Source organism: Rhamphochromis sp. 'chilingali', assembly GCF_963969265.1.
Source record: "Rhamphochromis sp. 'chilingali' genome assembly, chromosome: 9".
NCBI classification, from domain to species: Eukaryota; Metazoa; Chordata; class Actinopteri; order Cichliformes; family Cichlidae; genus Rhamphochromis; species Rhamphochromis sp. 'chilingali'.
The window spans coordinates 21,448,528-21,463,570 of NC_137936.1; the positions used below are offsets into that span (position 1 = coordinate 21,448,528).

General features: G+C 37.8%; 2 protein-coding genes across 2 annotated transcripts; both read left to right on the forward strand.

Annotated features, from left to right (window-relative positions):
- The first annotated feature begins 2,790 nt into the window (after positions 1–2,790).
- Positions 2,791–8,276, forward strand: cUnh1orf159 (chromosome Un C1orf159 homolog). The gene is made up of 9 exons (XM_080892360.1): positions 2,791–2,986; positions 4,611–4,691; positions 4,786–4,870; positions 5,572–5,667; positions 5,755–5,811; positions 5,933–6,067; positions 6,180–6,205; positions 6,332–6,356; positions 6,595–8,276. The coding sequence occupies exons 2-9, from the start codon at positions 4,620–4,622 to the stop codon at positions 6,696–6,698; spliced, it is 600 nt and encodes a 199-aa protein (XP_080748486.1). The 5' UTR covers positions 2,791–2,986; positions 4,611–4,619; the 3' UTR covers positions 6,699–8,276.
- A 1,224-nt stretch (positions 8,277–9,500) lies between these two features.
- Positions 9,501–14,892, forward strand: perm1b (PPARGC1 and ESRR induced regulator, muscle 1b; the record flags this gene model as incomplete). The annotated part of the gene is made up of 4 exons (XM_080890927.1): positions 9,501–9,619; positions 10,339–13,187; positions 13,267–13,383; positions 14,807–14,892. The coding sequence occupies exons 2-4, from the start codon at positions 10,364–10,366 to the stop codon at positions 14,890–14,892; spliced, it is 3,027 nt and encodes a 1,008-aa protein (XP_080747053.1). The 5' UTR covers positions 9,501–9,619; positions 10,339–10,363.
- Between the last annotated feature and the right edge of the window lie 151 nt (positions 14,893–15,043).

The following is a 15,043-nucleotide window of genomic DNA, read 5'->3' on the forward strand; positions in this document are numbered from 1 at the left end:
TACGTAGGGATTTAGAGTTGCATATTTGAAATGACAAAAAGACGCACCTGTCCTTTTTTTCTTTTGCCTTTTTCTTGTCTTCTTCAAATTTAGCCAGTATTCCTGAAGTTCTGGTTTTATCCTTCAAGTCTCCAAGGAGGAGAGGCTTAGTGTGATAACTGCTTGAAAACTTTGGGTCACTCCCCTAAACAGAGACAAAATACAAATGTTAGGAAAGCAAGAATTATTTAATATGTTTGTGTGTGCGCGCTTATGATCCCATTAGTTTTTGTCACACACATAAACAACTTTTATGGTATTGGAAATTCAGAAATGCTTATTTTTCATACAACGAACATCTACTCATTTCTTTACCATATTGTCTTTGTCATTTAAATATTTGACATTAATGTAAAAATGGCCAAGCTTTAACAATTTACAGGTAGAGTTAATTGGCTTTGGAAAAATCCAGATTACAGACAAGAGTTAAAACTAAATAAGAGCATGCTAGAAATTAACACAGTATTGCAAATGAAAAGAGGAGAGCTGCAGCTCTATAAAAAGAGAATAATTAGCTGAATGAAAACAGGTGATCTGACTGGGGAATTGGGTTAACAGTAATAAGTGTGATGAAACAAAGACAGTAAAACGCACAGTGGTTTCATGGAGGAAATATGTAAAGAAGGGCTACAGTCAAAGACCTGTAAATGTTAGTACAAGTGGGAGCCAAAGTTATAGATTTGGTTGAGTATGTAGTTTCAAGACTGTATAATATACACAAAGAAAATGCAAACCATTACTACAATATTTGCCTCGTCGTTAGACCTTTTATGAATTTAACAGGGTGGAGGGAAAAATCAATACAGCATTGTACTGCGATTTTGATAGAGACACCAAATACTGATATTTTATTAAATAAAATTAAATATTCTTGGAATACTATGAACAAGAGCACTCATCTCCTGAAATAACATCAAGTGAGATCTAACAGATTGCCAACATGTTGCCATCAGTGTGAATGAGTCTTTGTCAATGAGCACAATTCATTTACAAAGTTTAACTGTGAGGAATAATTTGCGTTCAAAAAAAGGTGACAAATTGCAAAGTAAGTTATTGCAGTACTCCGACGTTAAAAACTGCAATAATATCATATCCTCATTGAAGTATTGTATTAATATCATATCGTGGGGTGTTTGGTTATTCCCATTTCTAATGCTTGGCTTTGCATTTCGTAACCAAGAACCATCTGCAAGGTGAACATGGGAAATCCTACCTCTTGTGAACTTTGCTGGGAAGTTCTGGAGGACAAACTCATATCCTGAGATGCGCTCTGAGAATTTTCATGCCAAAACTGAGACTCAAAGAAGATCTGAGAGTCTGACAAACTGGAGAAACCACTGGTAGATGCATTTCTGTTTGCATTTTCATCCCAATGAAGTGTAACAATAGAGAAGAAAACACAAACACAGTCAAATTATGTAGCAAAACCATTTAGTAACCTTTTTTTTAAAAATTGTGTTTACATGTGTTTACATGAAAAACTTCAAATGTTTTTAGAATTAAAGGGAAAATAGCAATGTTATATGTCAATAACAAGAGATTAAAAAACAGAAAAAAAAATAGTGTAGTGGCACATTTTAATTACCTGCTTCCAGTTGGGATATTTAGCATTTCCTTTATATTTCGTATATGATTCATTGCTCTTTGGTTATCTGTTTGTAAAGATAATAAATTAGCCACAGTCTCATCTAACTGTCATATTAGCAGTACAGTAGCTGACAGGTAGATATTAGCAAGTTGTTCACAGCTAGAACATCAATAAAGGTCTTCAGTAAAAAGTAATCTTGTTAACGTTAGTGTGTATAGATGTTATATCAGTAATTCACCACTGAAATATATTATTTAAATTACCTCACAGTTCTTACAGATGTGATTATTGATAGCTAGCTGTGTGAAACGTAATTAAAACTCCCGCCATCTGCAGAGGCTGCGCTGCGTTCAGTGGCCGTCGGAATGTGTCCTACTGCAACACACCTGAATAAAATTAGTAGGTCATTATTAGTAAGACTATAGAACTTGATTGTATGCTGAGGTGGCAGTTCAGCCATCTGATTTATGTTACAGCAGCTCATGAGTGAATGAGCATGGTGCAATAAAAAGTAATTTTACAAGTACATTTTCCAAACACATTTTCTTACATTTATGTAAATTTACTTGAGTAGGGTTAGGGGTTGCCACCTCAGCATGCAGTAAAGTTCTATAGAGTCTTGCTAATGACCTACTGATTTTATTGAGGTGTGTTGCTGCAGGGACACCGGTCCTTGAGAAAGTTTTTCTTATCATACAGAGATGCTTTATCAATCCAAGTATTTATTGACATGCCTTGCTCACCCACCCATGGATCTATCGGCATTTATTTTCAAACATCTGCAGAAATTAGATTAAAGATAAAAGCAATACAACAAGCTAAACAGGACTGTAAAGTGGTCCATTATTATTAAATGAATTATTACTAACACAATATTGTTTTGTACTTTGTTTAAAAAATTTCAGTTACTCTGTAAATCCTGTGAAAATATTTGAGTGTTCAAAACTGCAATTTATAATTTCCAAACCCTCGCAAATTCAAGAGCGTTGTGTGTACTGATCCATTATTAATATTATCATTATTACTGGTACTAGGAGGAGGACGAAATGGAGAATGAGAAGAGAAATAAAACAAATGTTCTGCTTGTTATTCTGTTCTTTCTCACAGGAGCGTCGCCGTTCTTATAACTCTTATTTTGAAAGGCGTTTCCGGAAGTTTACATGCTAAATGTAAATCCGGTAGCTGTGAGCCAGTCGTTGTAGGATTATCTGTTTGTGGGTCAACACCAGAGGTGTTGTGATGAGCAGTCTGGCAATAGCTGTTACTATCTGAGTGGTAACACCTCCGCGGCGGACGAGACCAGCCGGTTACTAAACCGCGCCTAGGAGTTTGGTCAGGCCAAAGCCTGGTGTTTGGCTGGTAAGTTAACTTTTTCTGTCTCCACACTCAGCGGCTACTGATGTTGTTAGATTGTAAATATATCCGATCATGTGAAAAAAGGTTTAGATCTTCAACTCGGTAGTTGGGCGTTATTTTAACTGCTACAACAATCAAGTTAAGCCTTCAGCTCGGTGACAGGTGCTAGCTATCGCTGTGTAGCTTCACTGACGTTAGCTCGTTGCGTGCAGTTTTCTGATAATTTAGCTTTGCTGCTTTTCTCCTCAAATAATTGTATTGTGCCGCAGAGTTAGATGTAAAAGTGTAGTTTTTCCACAATAAAAAGTTGTGGGGGGAAATAGTGAAAACTACTTTATTAACAACAAAAAAAGGGCTATGCATTTATTTGTGTTGTCATGAATGTTCAAACTGTTTAATGGTAACTAAATTGTAGTTTACTATCAAGCATATACTGGATCTTCCACTGTTGTGATCAGACAAATGTATTCTTATATTAACTAAGTTAAAGCAGTTAGAGACAAACATATTTACCTACAGTACTGTGCCTTGAGCCATCCTTCATATCTTATTTTGTTTTCTGAAGATTCTTTAAAGTTTTTCTTTGGACATTGGATGCTTTTTCATTCCTTTTCAGTCCATTCCTTGTACCTGACCATTTTTTTAAATTTTGTTAGACCACTTAACACTGACCTGTGAATCATTCAAGCATAAAAGACTCGCCTAATTCAAAGGATGAAGCAGTGTTGTGTCTACCCATAACAGATAGCTTAGCACCTAACCAGTTTTTCTGTCTTTAGTCATTTTGTTACTAGTAACTTGTCACAAAACCACATAATTCGTTCCCATTTATTTAGCCGAATCTCAAAAAAAGAAAGAAAAAGTTGGCACAGTTTGACAGACAGAAAAAAGTATCTTAGCGACAACAAAATGATTTGTAAAGTAAAAACTTAACATTTGCTGGCATGGTGTGCAGCATGACCTTTAAAAATAAGGAAACAGGACAAGTTTGTTTAAGTAATCCAAACCGATTAATAGTATGTGAATGTAACTAACTGCCACAGGATCTGAAAGATCATCTGGCCCAGTTGATCCACCTACTGTTCACTGAACACTCATCAGAAATGGTCTGAGTGTAATCTTTAAGAAAGGACAACCGTAGTATTCCAAAGTATTAAATAACTGGAATGAAAATCAGCGGCAACAAGTGTTGTTAAGGAGTGATGAAATTGTTTGTTTGTTTTTTCTTTTTGTCAAATTCTTGGTAAATCTTTTGTGACAATAGGGAGTGAATAATTCCTGTAACCGGAAAAAAAAAAACATTTGCAGAACCTGACTATGTGAGGGCAGACATCTGCTTCGACCGGTTGGGGAAGAGAGGAAGGTGAAAGCAAATAGTGTTACAACAAACACTTGGCAGGTTAGACAGGCACTTAACTGCAGAGGGCTCAAATAAAGTCTATAAGTTGCATTAGGGTTGAATAAATAAAAAAATATATGATTTAAGATAAGAAAATCTGAAGCCAGCTCTCATTACTTACTGGTTTTCTAAAAGGAAATTTAGCCAGTATGTAGGCTTTATAGACATCCTGTTTATGAAATGTATTAAGTTGTCTGCTTTTTGTTTTTGTTTGTTTTTTTCTCCAAGGGTTCAAATATGGCTCTGCCATTCCTTCTGGTCTTTGCTGCCACCGTGATTCTTATCAGACCCGAGACGCCTGTAACTAAGGTAGGAAATGAACGTTACCTAAGGCAAAAGACCAGCTCATGCTATGTTCTGCCGATGTCGATCTCTTAATCTATGCATGCTTCTCTGCTTACAGGCCCTACATCAGAACTCACTTGAATGTTGTGGTGATAAGCAAAGAGCTAACAGTTCATGCTCAAATGACACCCACTGTGAACCAGGTAGTGTGGATGTTTTTAATGTCTCATCACTGACGAACACTGGGAGAAAGCATATTGGCCTTATTACGTTGGCTACCACTGAGATTTGACCCGTTTGACATCATTGTTGTTATCAGTATACGATTAGGCAGAGTTAAAAGACTCAGAGTAGTGCAGAGCCTCTGATTGTTAAGTATTTTGGAAATTTGTGCGTATGGTCTCTTTAGTCTAGTTGACCTAAATTATTCCCTATAATGACTCAGAATAATTCATTTCTGAAGTTTGGAAAAAGGCTTGCTGTGCATCGCACTTGTGTGTTAATGTTTAACTACGCATTTGAAGATCTCAGGGATTAAATGTGCATTTAACACTTTGTTTACGTACGATCAATGTCGGCTGTACGTGGCCTTTGATATAAAATGAGTTTGACATCACTGATATAGATGATTTATTCTGTACAGTTGGGATTCAAAGATAAGTTAAAAACAATTCTGCCTTTTTGATACATGAATGGAAACAGCATTTAGCAGCTACTTAAAGATATCTGCGTGATATATCGCCATGCCCTGGTACCTCATCGGATTATAGAAACTGCAGTTAATTTAGTGTATCAAACTGGAGAAAGACTTGTAGTTTGTCGCTACAGCACTATAAATACTCAAATCAAAGTGTGTAAAAATTCACACTATGTAATACAGATGTCATTCTCTTGAATTTCACAGGATGTTTCCTGCGCGTCCTCGAGAACACCAACACCGTCTGCATATTGTGCGACTCGGCAGCTGTCGATTTAGAAAATATAACAGTCTGCACCTACAGTAAGGACTCTGAGCTCTTTGCGTGTTGGATTGTGTCGCTCATGTTTGGGTCGTTTGTGTTAACACGCCTTTTTCTGTGCTTTCTAGACTACACACTGGAGCGTAAAAATCATACAACTGTAACGACAGTTGTTCCTAAAATTGGTAAGATGTGCAGACTGATTTCATGCGGTGTAATATTCCTTGCATGGTTAGAGACGGGAATGTTTGATGCAGTAAATGTCTGTCAGTTCATTTCCTGTTTTTGTGCTGTGTTTTTGTGCAGGTGGCCCTGGTGTGGCAGCCTCTCTACTTCTGGGAACGCTGTTGATCAGCCTCTTCCTGATACTCTCTGTCGCCTCCTTTTTCTACCTCAAACGCTCCAACCGACTTCCAAGTATCTTCTACCGCCGCAACAAGGGTGAGGAGCACTGCACAGTGACTCACAGTGACACGCTTTTGGTGCTGGCTTTGATTTTGTAACTTTCTTTTTTCCCCTCCAAATGCAACATTATGTTTTTGTTCTTTTTCAGCCTTCATATTTCAACCAAGTGAGACAGTAAGTGGATTTTGACTTTTTGTTTTTTTTAGTAGTAGTAGCATATTCAGAGTGTAGAAACTACAAATCTGTTTTCAACGAAGTCTTTGTGCGTCAACTGTTTAACCTTTGCTCTTTTCCTTCCAGGCTGTTATGATCCCCTCCTCGTCAGGTGAGATGGCCACACTCTCTTTTGTAAACTGTAATCTTTGACCAGGAAGTATTATGTGAAGCAGCAGTATTTGGTATTATTCATGAGGATGCATGGAAAATTTTTCTATTTAAAAACAAAACAATACAAAAAAACCACACAAAATGAGCTCAAACATGCTAATTGTGATTACAGTGAATGTGTCCTCCTGTTCCTCTCACAGATGATTTTATGACCCTTCATTTGCTCTCTTTTCCAGTGAGGAAACCCAGATATGTCCGAAGAGAGCGACCCTCTGCTTCGTCAACACTGAACAGTGCAACCATCACGACAACTTCATCTGCTCAAGTTTATAATGTGTAGGGTGGGGGGTGCAGGTAGGAGAGAGAGCTCAGGAACGCCGTAAGATTTACAAAAGGGTGAAGGAAGACAAGATGACTCTAATAAGGATGGCCAAATTTAACTGTAGCTGCTTTTGCTGGGCTGTTAATTTTTCTCTATGTATTGAGAGTATAACAAAAACTGACCAGTATCAAGTAACTAACTTTCTGGGGCTCTGAACTGTCTTGTACTCAATTAGTTATTCGTTAAAAATGAAGCAGCCACGCAGTCTAGCCGTCCCAGGAAAAATGGCTCGTGTTCATGTGCAAGTTTGTCTTTTCTTGTGGTGAACGAGAGTTGCTCGTCTCACGATCATGCCTCAGTTTAAGTGGAAATGCTGTCGGCAAGTGTTTTTTTTTTGTTGTTTTTTTTAATCTGCTGCGTTTGGTCAGAGAATCTGAATGAAGAGTTTGGTGAACGTGGATGCCTGTCAGGTTTGACTCGTAAACCGTTCGTCGCGTCGACTTAGCGACAGAACGGGAACATGCGATAGACATTTTGTTTTTACTTGTGTGCTATTTATTTGCATTTTGTAACTGTGCACTGAGTTTTACTGCTTAGAATTAGGCTGACAGGTTAAAAGACGTGTCATCATAGTTTTATTTCTTCTCTGGTGGACCAGGTCTGTAGGCACTGTATTGATGATGGATTGTTTGATTGTATTTTGTACTTTTGTTGTTGCCGTTGTATTTATTATTTTTGTAATCAGTCAAGGTGAATGTATTCCACGTGCATAACACAGAGCATGCATTGCAGTTGCATGCTCATTTTTTTTTCCATTCCATGTGCAGAGCCAATGCTTCACTCTTTTTTTTTTTTTCTTTTTTTTTTAAAGAGCTGTGATCCTGCTGATGCATATAAAATAAGAGTTCCTCTTTTTTCCTGTCAAAATTTAGAATTTCCAAACATCCCCGTGCACTTTATACATCTGAGGTCTTCACTGGACTTTGGACCTTGATTTTTTTTTTCTTTCTCAAAGAAATCAATGTTGCTATTTAGTGTGATTGAGATCTTTTTTTTTTTTTCTGTTGCGTAGACGGCAGCTCTGTAGTTGCATTTTGAACATTACTTGATTACCATTAACTTTGCCAAATGTATGAAGAATATGGCTTTGTCCTAAATGCTGTTACTGTGATGACTCTGCCATTATGAGCTTTAAATGGAGCCAGGAAGCATTTAATCACAATGCGTCTGTGCTAATAATTGGGTATTTGAATTATGACAAGTGGCCTTTTTACTGTAGCTCCAATCCTTAACCCTATCCAAGTTCTACATTGTAGTTTTGATTCACAAGATGGTTCTAAAAGTTATGTCTGTCTTTAGCATGTGTGGAGCAATCTGAACCAGATAGAAGGCAGCAGTCATTCCATGAATATTCCTCTTTTGGCTTCATGTGTTTACTGTTGTACAAAAAACCATAAGCTAAAAACATGTACATATTGTTTTATACAAATGATGTATCGTTTTTGTAATGATGTACATATTCTAGTTTCAGTGCCATGAATAAATTCAGAAGATCTAAGTATTGTTTGCAGAAATAAAGCACCTTTCATAAGCCAATGCAAAGTTGCCTTTTTTTGTCTTTACTGTTGTTTTGTAAACTCGAATGAATTCTATCCGCTGTCTTGAGAAGGGAAAAGGTTAAATTGTTCAAATTAACTTACAAAAAAAACCATTATTTATAACATTGACAATATTTATACTATTAAAATAATACAGAGAAAGCAAAACCACAGAGAAAAACTTTAAACAATATACAATCTCAGAGAATGCAAATCCCCCTGAAGGGCAAAGGCTGTACTACAACTTTACGATGTTTTTTTTTTTTTTTTACAACATGCTGATGTCAACCTTTTATTAAACATGATAACTTCAGCTTTTTCCTAATTTGTGTGGCCTATGACCTTGAGGCATTATTGAAAGTGTATTTTATGATCATCTTATTCTTTACAAACATTCCTATTCCATATGACTGAAGTTTTTTTTTTTCTACAAACTGTAAAATCTTTAATCTGTCAGATGTTAACATATGTTCGTGCAGTGGGTGATTTTGTGAAACTTAATGATTTTTAGTGTGATGCCACAGGGTGTCATACTGAAAAAATATGTGTGTTGTGCAACTCTTTTAATGCGATATATTACTTGATATGATGTCTTGGCATTTCTTTTCAAGGTCACCTTTGACCTTGGATGTTAACAGTGAAGGTTAAGGTCAAATGCTTTGCCATCCTAGGTGCTCGTGACCCCAAGACCTAGTATTTTGTTGTTGTTTCAAGGTGATCCATACAAAATTTAGGGTAAAAGTTTTGGTAGTTTTTACTCATTTTCATTTTTGGTGAAACCCTGACCTGTTTTTCACAAAAAGTTGTTAGAAGTATCTACAGATGTGAAAACTGCAAAAAACAAGACTGCTGACGTTACAGCCAACAAAAATTTAAGAAATCGATCAAACAAGAACACTATCATTTCCTAAATGTTGCCGATACAATCGAAGGAAGAATTTTAAAAATAATTTTCAAGATAAAAGACATTTTATGAAAGTTTTTATGAAAAGATTTTGTTTTTTGGAAAATAAATGCATGTGTTTATGAATGACAGTAAAAATGTTTGGATTTCTGTCGTGTTTTAATGTAATAATAGAACTTATATTGCTGTTATTATTATCAGGGTTAATATTTTGGGGTGCTGGAATGTCTCGTGTCTGGCAGTCGAGGGAAGGACGTTTGCACCAGGAGCTACATGTGACAGGACATACTACTCTATTTATAACATCTGAGTGCAAGGGCCCAGTCTGACATATGCAAGGGCAGATGGACATCGTAGCTTAACTATTCCTGCAGGAAAACGCAAAGCTACCTCGAAAATTGGATGATTTAAAAAATAAATAAATAAATCTGCATCAGGTAAGCCTCTGCATATTTTACTAAAGCACATTTAACATAATATAGTGTGGTTATACAGCTCGTGGTTATGGATACTGCTGGTAAGATATTTTGCAGTATTGACCCACAATAGTTTATATTCTGATAATATTAATTAGGACAAAAAAGTAATACTAATGGTATTTTACTGTTACTTAAACAAAACCGCAGAAAATGGCAAATGTATTGTGTTTGACACATTGAGGCCTATCATAATCATTTTTGAGATTTTCCCTATGTTGAAAAGGCAAAACAAACCCAATGTAGATGTTTGTTAAGTTCATATGTTGTTCCCTGACACTGGGCAGCTGATTTGTTTTCATATCAGATTATATGACCTGTTTTCAAAGATCAGGGCCCTGGAGTATTTTGGGGTTTGTTATGGAGCTTGTGACTAAGGTGCTTTGGTGTTACTTTGCCACTCTGAAGTCTCGCTCATTCATCAAACTTTGATCTGAGAAAGCTTTGCCCTCTACACAATGGCTTCCTTTAATGACAGGTGATTATAAGCAATGTTAAGTCTAAGACAAATGCACATGCTCTATATTTAACTCAAATGTGTTGACGTAACCATATCTGCTACCAAAGATACCAAGAATGGATTGTTATGCATCACTCAAGGCCACTTTAGTTAAGCTTATGCAAAAAAAAAAAAAAAAAAAAATCCGTTTAAGTATAAATATATATTCTTCTTTTTTTAGATTGAGGAGCATGTGAATTGTCAGAATGGATGATTTAGATCACAGTATTCACATTGCAGAGGATGACTGGACAAGCTTCTATGAGGAGAGTGAGGAGTGCAGTCTGCAGCAGCCTTCACTTGCCTGCCTTGATGATGCCAGTCTCACAGATTCAGAGGATTCGGGAAACCTAAGCTCAGCTGTCAGCCAAAGCCAGCAAGACTCACAGCAGAATCCTGATAATGACAAAGATGGAGATACAAGCAACACAGCAGAATGCACCGAAGAAGAAAGCTCTAATTTGTCAGTGCCACTTAATCAGCCGGAGGATGCTGCAACAAAATCTGAAGAGGACTCTGAAGCATATCCTAAATGTCCTGCACCAGTCCCAGAGGAGACGGGTTACAGCGCTACAAACACTCTGCAAACTGAGCTACTGAATAAATCAGAACATCTGACAAAAGATGGAGAAGTGCAGCCAGAGAGTGAACCGCTTTCTTGTCACCAAACAGGATTAAATGTGAATGAGCCAGACACGACAGAGAGGGCTGTAAACGAAGATGTAAGGAGTGTTTCTGCAAGAGCAGAGAAGGAACGCTGGTTTGTGACAGTGAACGATAATCCCGCACGATGGCGAGCACGTCCCACTGCTGTAAAAAAAAAACGAAGACAAAAAAAACCCTTTGAGAGACGTCATGCGTGCAACGCTACTCAGGAGAACTCACCTGAAAGTGGTGTAAAGTTAGAGATGAATAAAAATAAACCTGCATCTCAGGCAAGAAGGGAATCTAAATCAAACCAAAACCAAAAATCAGGCAGCAACCCAAGTTATGAACACAACGTGGAGGTAGGAGTCATTTCAGAATCATCACAAGCGGCTTTAATATCTGATGAAGAAGACAATTTTCCATCACTCAAACAAAATATTCTTAAGCCGATGATGAAGAGAAGCAAAAGTGAACCAGACAGCTCAGCTTTGATGGCACGAGACCCACTCACGCATTCACAGATGGAGAATGAGGAGTGCGATGAGCTTGAAGACAGTGCTGAGTTCCTCTCCGTTTACAGTTATGATTCAGAAAGCTATTTGTCAGCAGCTGAATCAGTGGAGGAAACTCAGCATCCTCCTCAACACCCAGAAATGTGCCGCTCGTTATCTTTGACATCCGGCTGCCAAAAAAAAGATGCTGACTCTACACAGGACGGACAAATGCATTCTTCTTTTTCCACCAATGTGTCAGCTGCCAGCTGTAAAATTTATGAAGCTACCGGCGCTGTGCCTTCCCCGATGCATCCATCTGCCAACCAAAGAAATACAAGCATGCCAGATCATATCCCCCCATGTGAAAATGAAACACACTGCTTGATACTCTTGGACACACCTGGAGCCCAAAGACATAAAATCAATCTTTCAGTACCTGGTTTCTCTATGGAAGAACAGCCCTCCCCTCTCTGTGTTCCTGATGTAACAGTAAAACCTTGCTCTGAGGAAGACTGCCCAGAAACATATGCCAAAGCTGAGGGTCACAGTCGACCCGTGTACGCCATCTCTGCTTTTTGGGATGAAATGGAAAAATTGACAATAAATGACATTTTGCAGCTCAGAATGAATAGAGGCTCATCACCTATAGAAACAGGAGAAGCCACGACACCAAATGTAGATGAATCCCCAACAAATCATGACCCTCTGGTTGACACTGTGGAGTATAATTTGTCTTGCAGCACTCCCATGGATATTTCAGACACAGCAGACTCGGACTATTTTACGCAGGCTGACGAATCTAAGCCAGACCAATCAAGCTGTGAGTTTTCCACCTCAGATTTTGAAGAGGAGTACTGGCAGTTTGCTGGCCCCAGCAGGAACCCCAGCCCTGACCCTCACAGAAAAAACAAGCACAGCAGGAGTGACTCTCCATTCTTCTCAAACGATGAGTCCACATGCTCCGAAGGCAGAGAGACGCCTGTGCCTTTAGAGGACTTTGCAGGGCAGTGTTTTGACAGCCAGAAGCCCCACACTTTGACCTCAAGCACACTTGCATTGCCTAGACAGTTAACCAAAAGTAAAAGTATGCAGAATATACAAACTCTCAACAGAGAGAATGCATCTTTGCCTGCTTTACTTGGTAGTGATGAAAGTAGTCTGTTTTTTAGCAGATGTCAGTCTTTGGCAGAAAACACTGCTTTTAAACTAAGTGACAGCCTGGGAACACAAATTCCTCTGTCTTTTCTATCCAGCACAGACTTTCTTGATTACCAAATATCTTACCCAGAGGTGTTTGAATACTTTTTCACAGAGGATAAAGTAAACTCTGACTCCAGGCACTTCACTGTTTATGATCCAAAAGACATCTCCATGCCTCCTGTCTTTGACTATGCTCTTTGTTCATGTAGAGATGAAATGTCTTTCTCTCCTCTTCACTGCAACGAGGAGAAACCCATCCCCATTTTCTCTTGTTCTCATCCTACCGTCAGAGAACTCACACTGCCCAAGGTGGGCAGTGGGTTTGCACTCAATGTTTTCTTGAGTGCAAACTCTGATGAAGTGGATGACATCTCTCCCCTGAGAATTGTGTCTCATTCTTTCATTCAGGCCCACCAACATGGATCCACAGTAGAAGCAGCCGTGGGTGGATCTGCCAGCTGGAAAAGTTTACTGCCGATAAGAAAAATTCACTTCCATGATAAAGGGAGCATATGGTGCAGAGGATCTGGTGACTGGGTGTTTCCGGTTGACTTCGAGAAGATACCCAGCAGGAGAGAAGATCCAGGGGCACCGGTGCTGAGTGTGGGAAGGGTCTCCCCGGCTTCCTCGCAGCTGTTTAGAGAGCTAGAAGAGCAGCATTTCATTTTGGAAACTATACAGACAACAAGTAAACATGAGCTTACGTAAAATCAGGAGACATAAATGTAAAAATGCAACATATTTAATTTCACTTTTTGCCCTTACAGGACACCAGGGCATCTTCTCCACACTGAAGCAGTCAGACATGTGTTTAGTCTGCATTGCCTTTGCCTCCTGGGTACTAAGATCCTCTGATCCAGAGGCTGCTGATGCCTGGAAAGCAGGTATGATCATTTCTGAATTTATGTTCGTCTATCAGTCATAGTCAGTCGTGATGTTTTTTTCCATTACTTTGCTATGTTTCCTGATAAAATTTAGGGTAACAATTTATGATTGGGCACCCTTTTCAGTAGTTAATTTTGAAAGTACTGAATAGGCAAATTTTAAGTGATTAGTAGTTTTTGGTATTTTTGTAGAAAAATAAATTATTTTCCCATCTTCCATCAAGTACACCTTACTCTTGGGGCACAGGCGATGTTATGGAGAGGCTCAACTCTAAGGTACTATATAGATAAGAGTCAAAGGAGCTTGCAAAGAAAAGCGTCTGGACTTCTTTAAGTTACTTGAAGACGTTTCACCTCTCATCCGAGAAGCTTCTTCAGTTCTAAGGTCAAATGGTGGAGAGTCCCAGATATAAACCTAGTGGGAGTAACCCCCCACAGAGGGACAAAAGGACCCCCTTATGATCCTCTAATCGCCTGAGCCACATATAGATAAGAAGACACTGTACACTCATTTTGATAGTTATGTTTGAATTGTGATTATAAAAAATCATGTTTTTATTTTTTTATGTAAGTTGGTAAGAAAGAACAGACCTTATTATATTTATATTGGTAAAATAAAAGGCGCAAGATTGATCCACTTCATAATATGGCCCGTGCCCTAAAAAGTACTTATGATGTAAGATGGGGAAATATGGTTTGTTTCAAAAATTACAATTAAATTGCACACTACTAAAAATTACTTATGCAGTACTTTAAATCACTTACAGTACAAATTGTGTCTCTTTTCCTGTAACATTGTTGAAAGTGAGGCAAAGTTAATCAACTTCATAATATGACCCGCACCCCAAAAAGTACAGTGTACTTACAACGTAAAGGGAACGTATGGGGAGATATCGTTTTGTACTTAAAATTTATTATGAAGTACTTTAAATTACTTATAGTATAATGTGTGTCTCCTTTTCTGTAAGCTACCCAAAATTTAAGCAATACATAAAAGTACCTAGGCATTGCTTACATTTATTTACAATATAATTATTAGTTTTTCCCTGTAACATACCTGAAGTTATGCAATACTTACAATTACTCTTGAACTATAAATTACTTACGTTATTTACAGTCTAATTATTTATTTTTTTCCTTTAAACACTTGACTTGTACCCCCTTATTCTAGTGTACCTACTTTTAAGTATTTGTAGGCAAATTTAATCACATTCGATTTTCAAATCAAATACACTGAAATTCCATTTAGTTACTAGAGAATTGCATCTTTAGTTGTAGGCTTTATTATGAAGTTTTGCCAATTTTAGTAAGGAAAATAACTTTTGCCTTAAAACATTAAACATTTTCCCTGTCACATGTTTGTGTACTAGGTGATCAAACATGAAAAGTTGAAATTCAAAATAACCATGGAAATCCTTTTCAGCTCTACTAGCAAATCTGAGTGCACTATCAGCTATCCGGTACCTGCGGCAGTATGTGAAGAAGAGGAATCCTCAACTTGAATTCTGATATGTACATACAAAACAAACTACTTCCAGCCATTCTCACTTGGGTCCATGGATAAAAAGAAATCCACTGTATTTATATTTTGCAAAATGTCTACAGTTAAAGTACATACACAAAGTTTAAAGCTGCAGCCCGGCATGAATTGAGAGAGATG

What these genes read in the sequence shown, in the direction of transcription:
- cUnh1orf159 (XM_080892360.1), top strand. Translation starts at nt 4,620, where the DNA reads ATGGCTCTGCCATTCCTTCTGGTCTTTGCTGCCACCGTGATTCTTATC. An exon ending in TGACACCCACTGTGAACCAG is followed by an intron (nt 4,871 to 5,571) that starts GTAGTGTGGATG and finishes TGAATTTCACAG; the next exon opens with GATGTTTCCTGCGCGTCCTC. An exon ending in CTTCTACCGCCGCAACAAGG is followed by an intron (nt 6,068 to 6,179) that starts GTGAGGAGCACT and finishes GTTCTTTTTCAG; the next exon opens with CCTTCATATTTCAACCAAGT.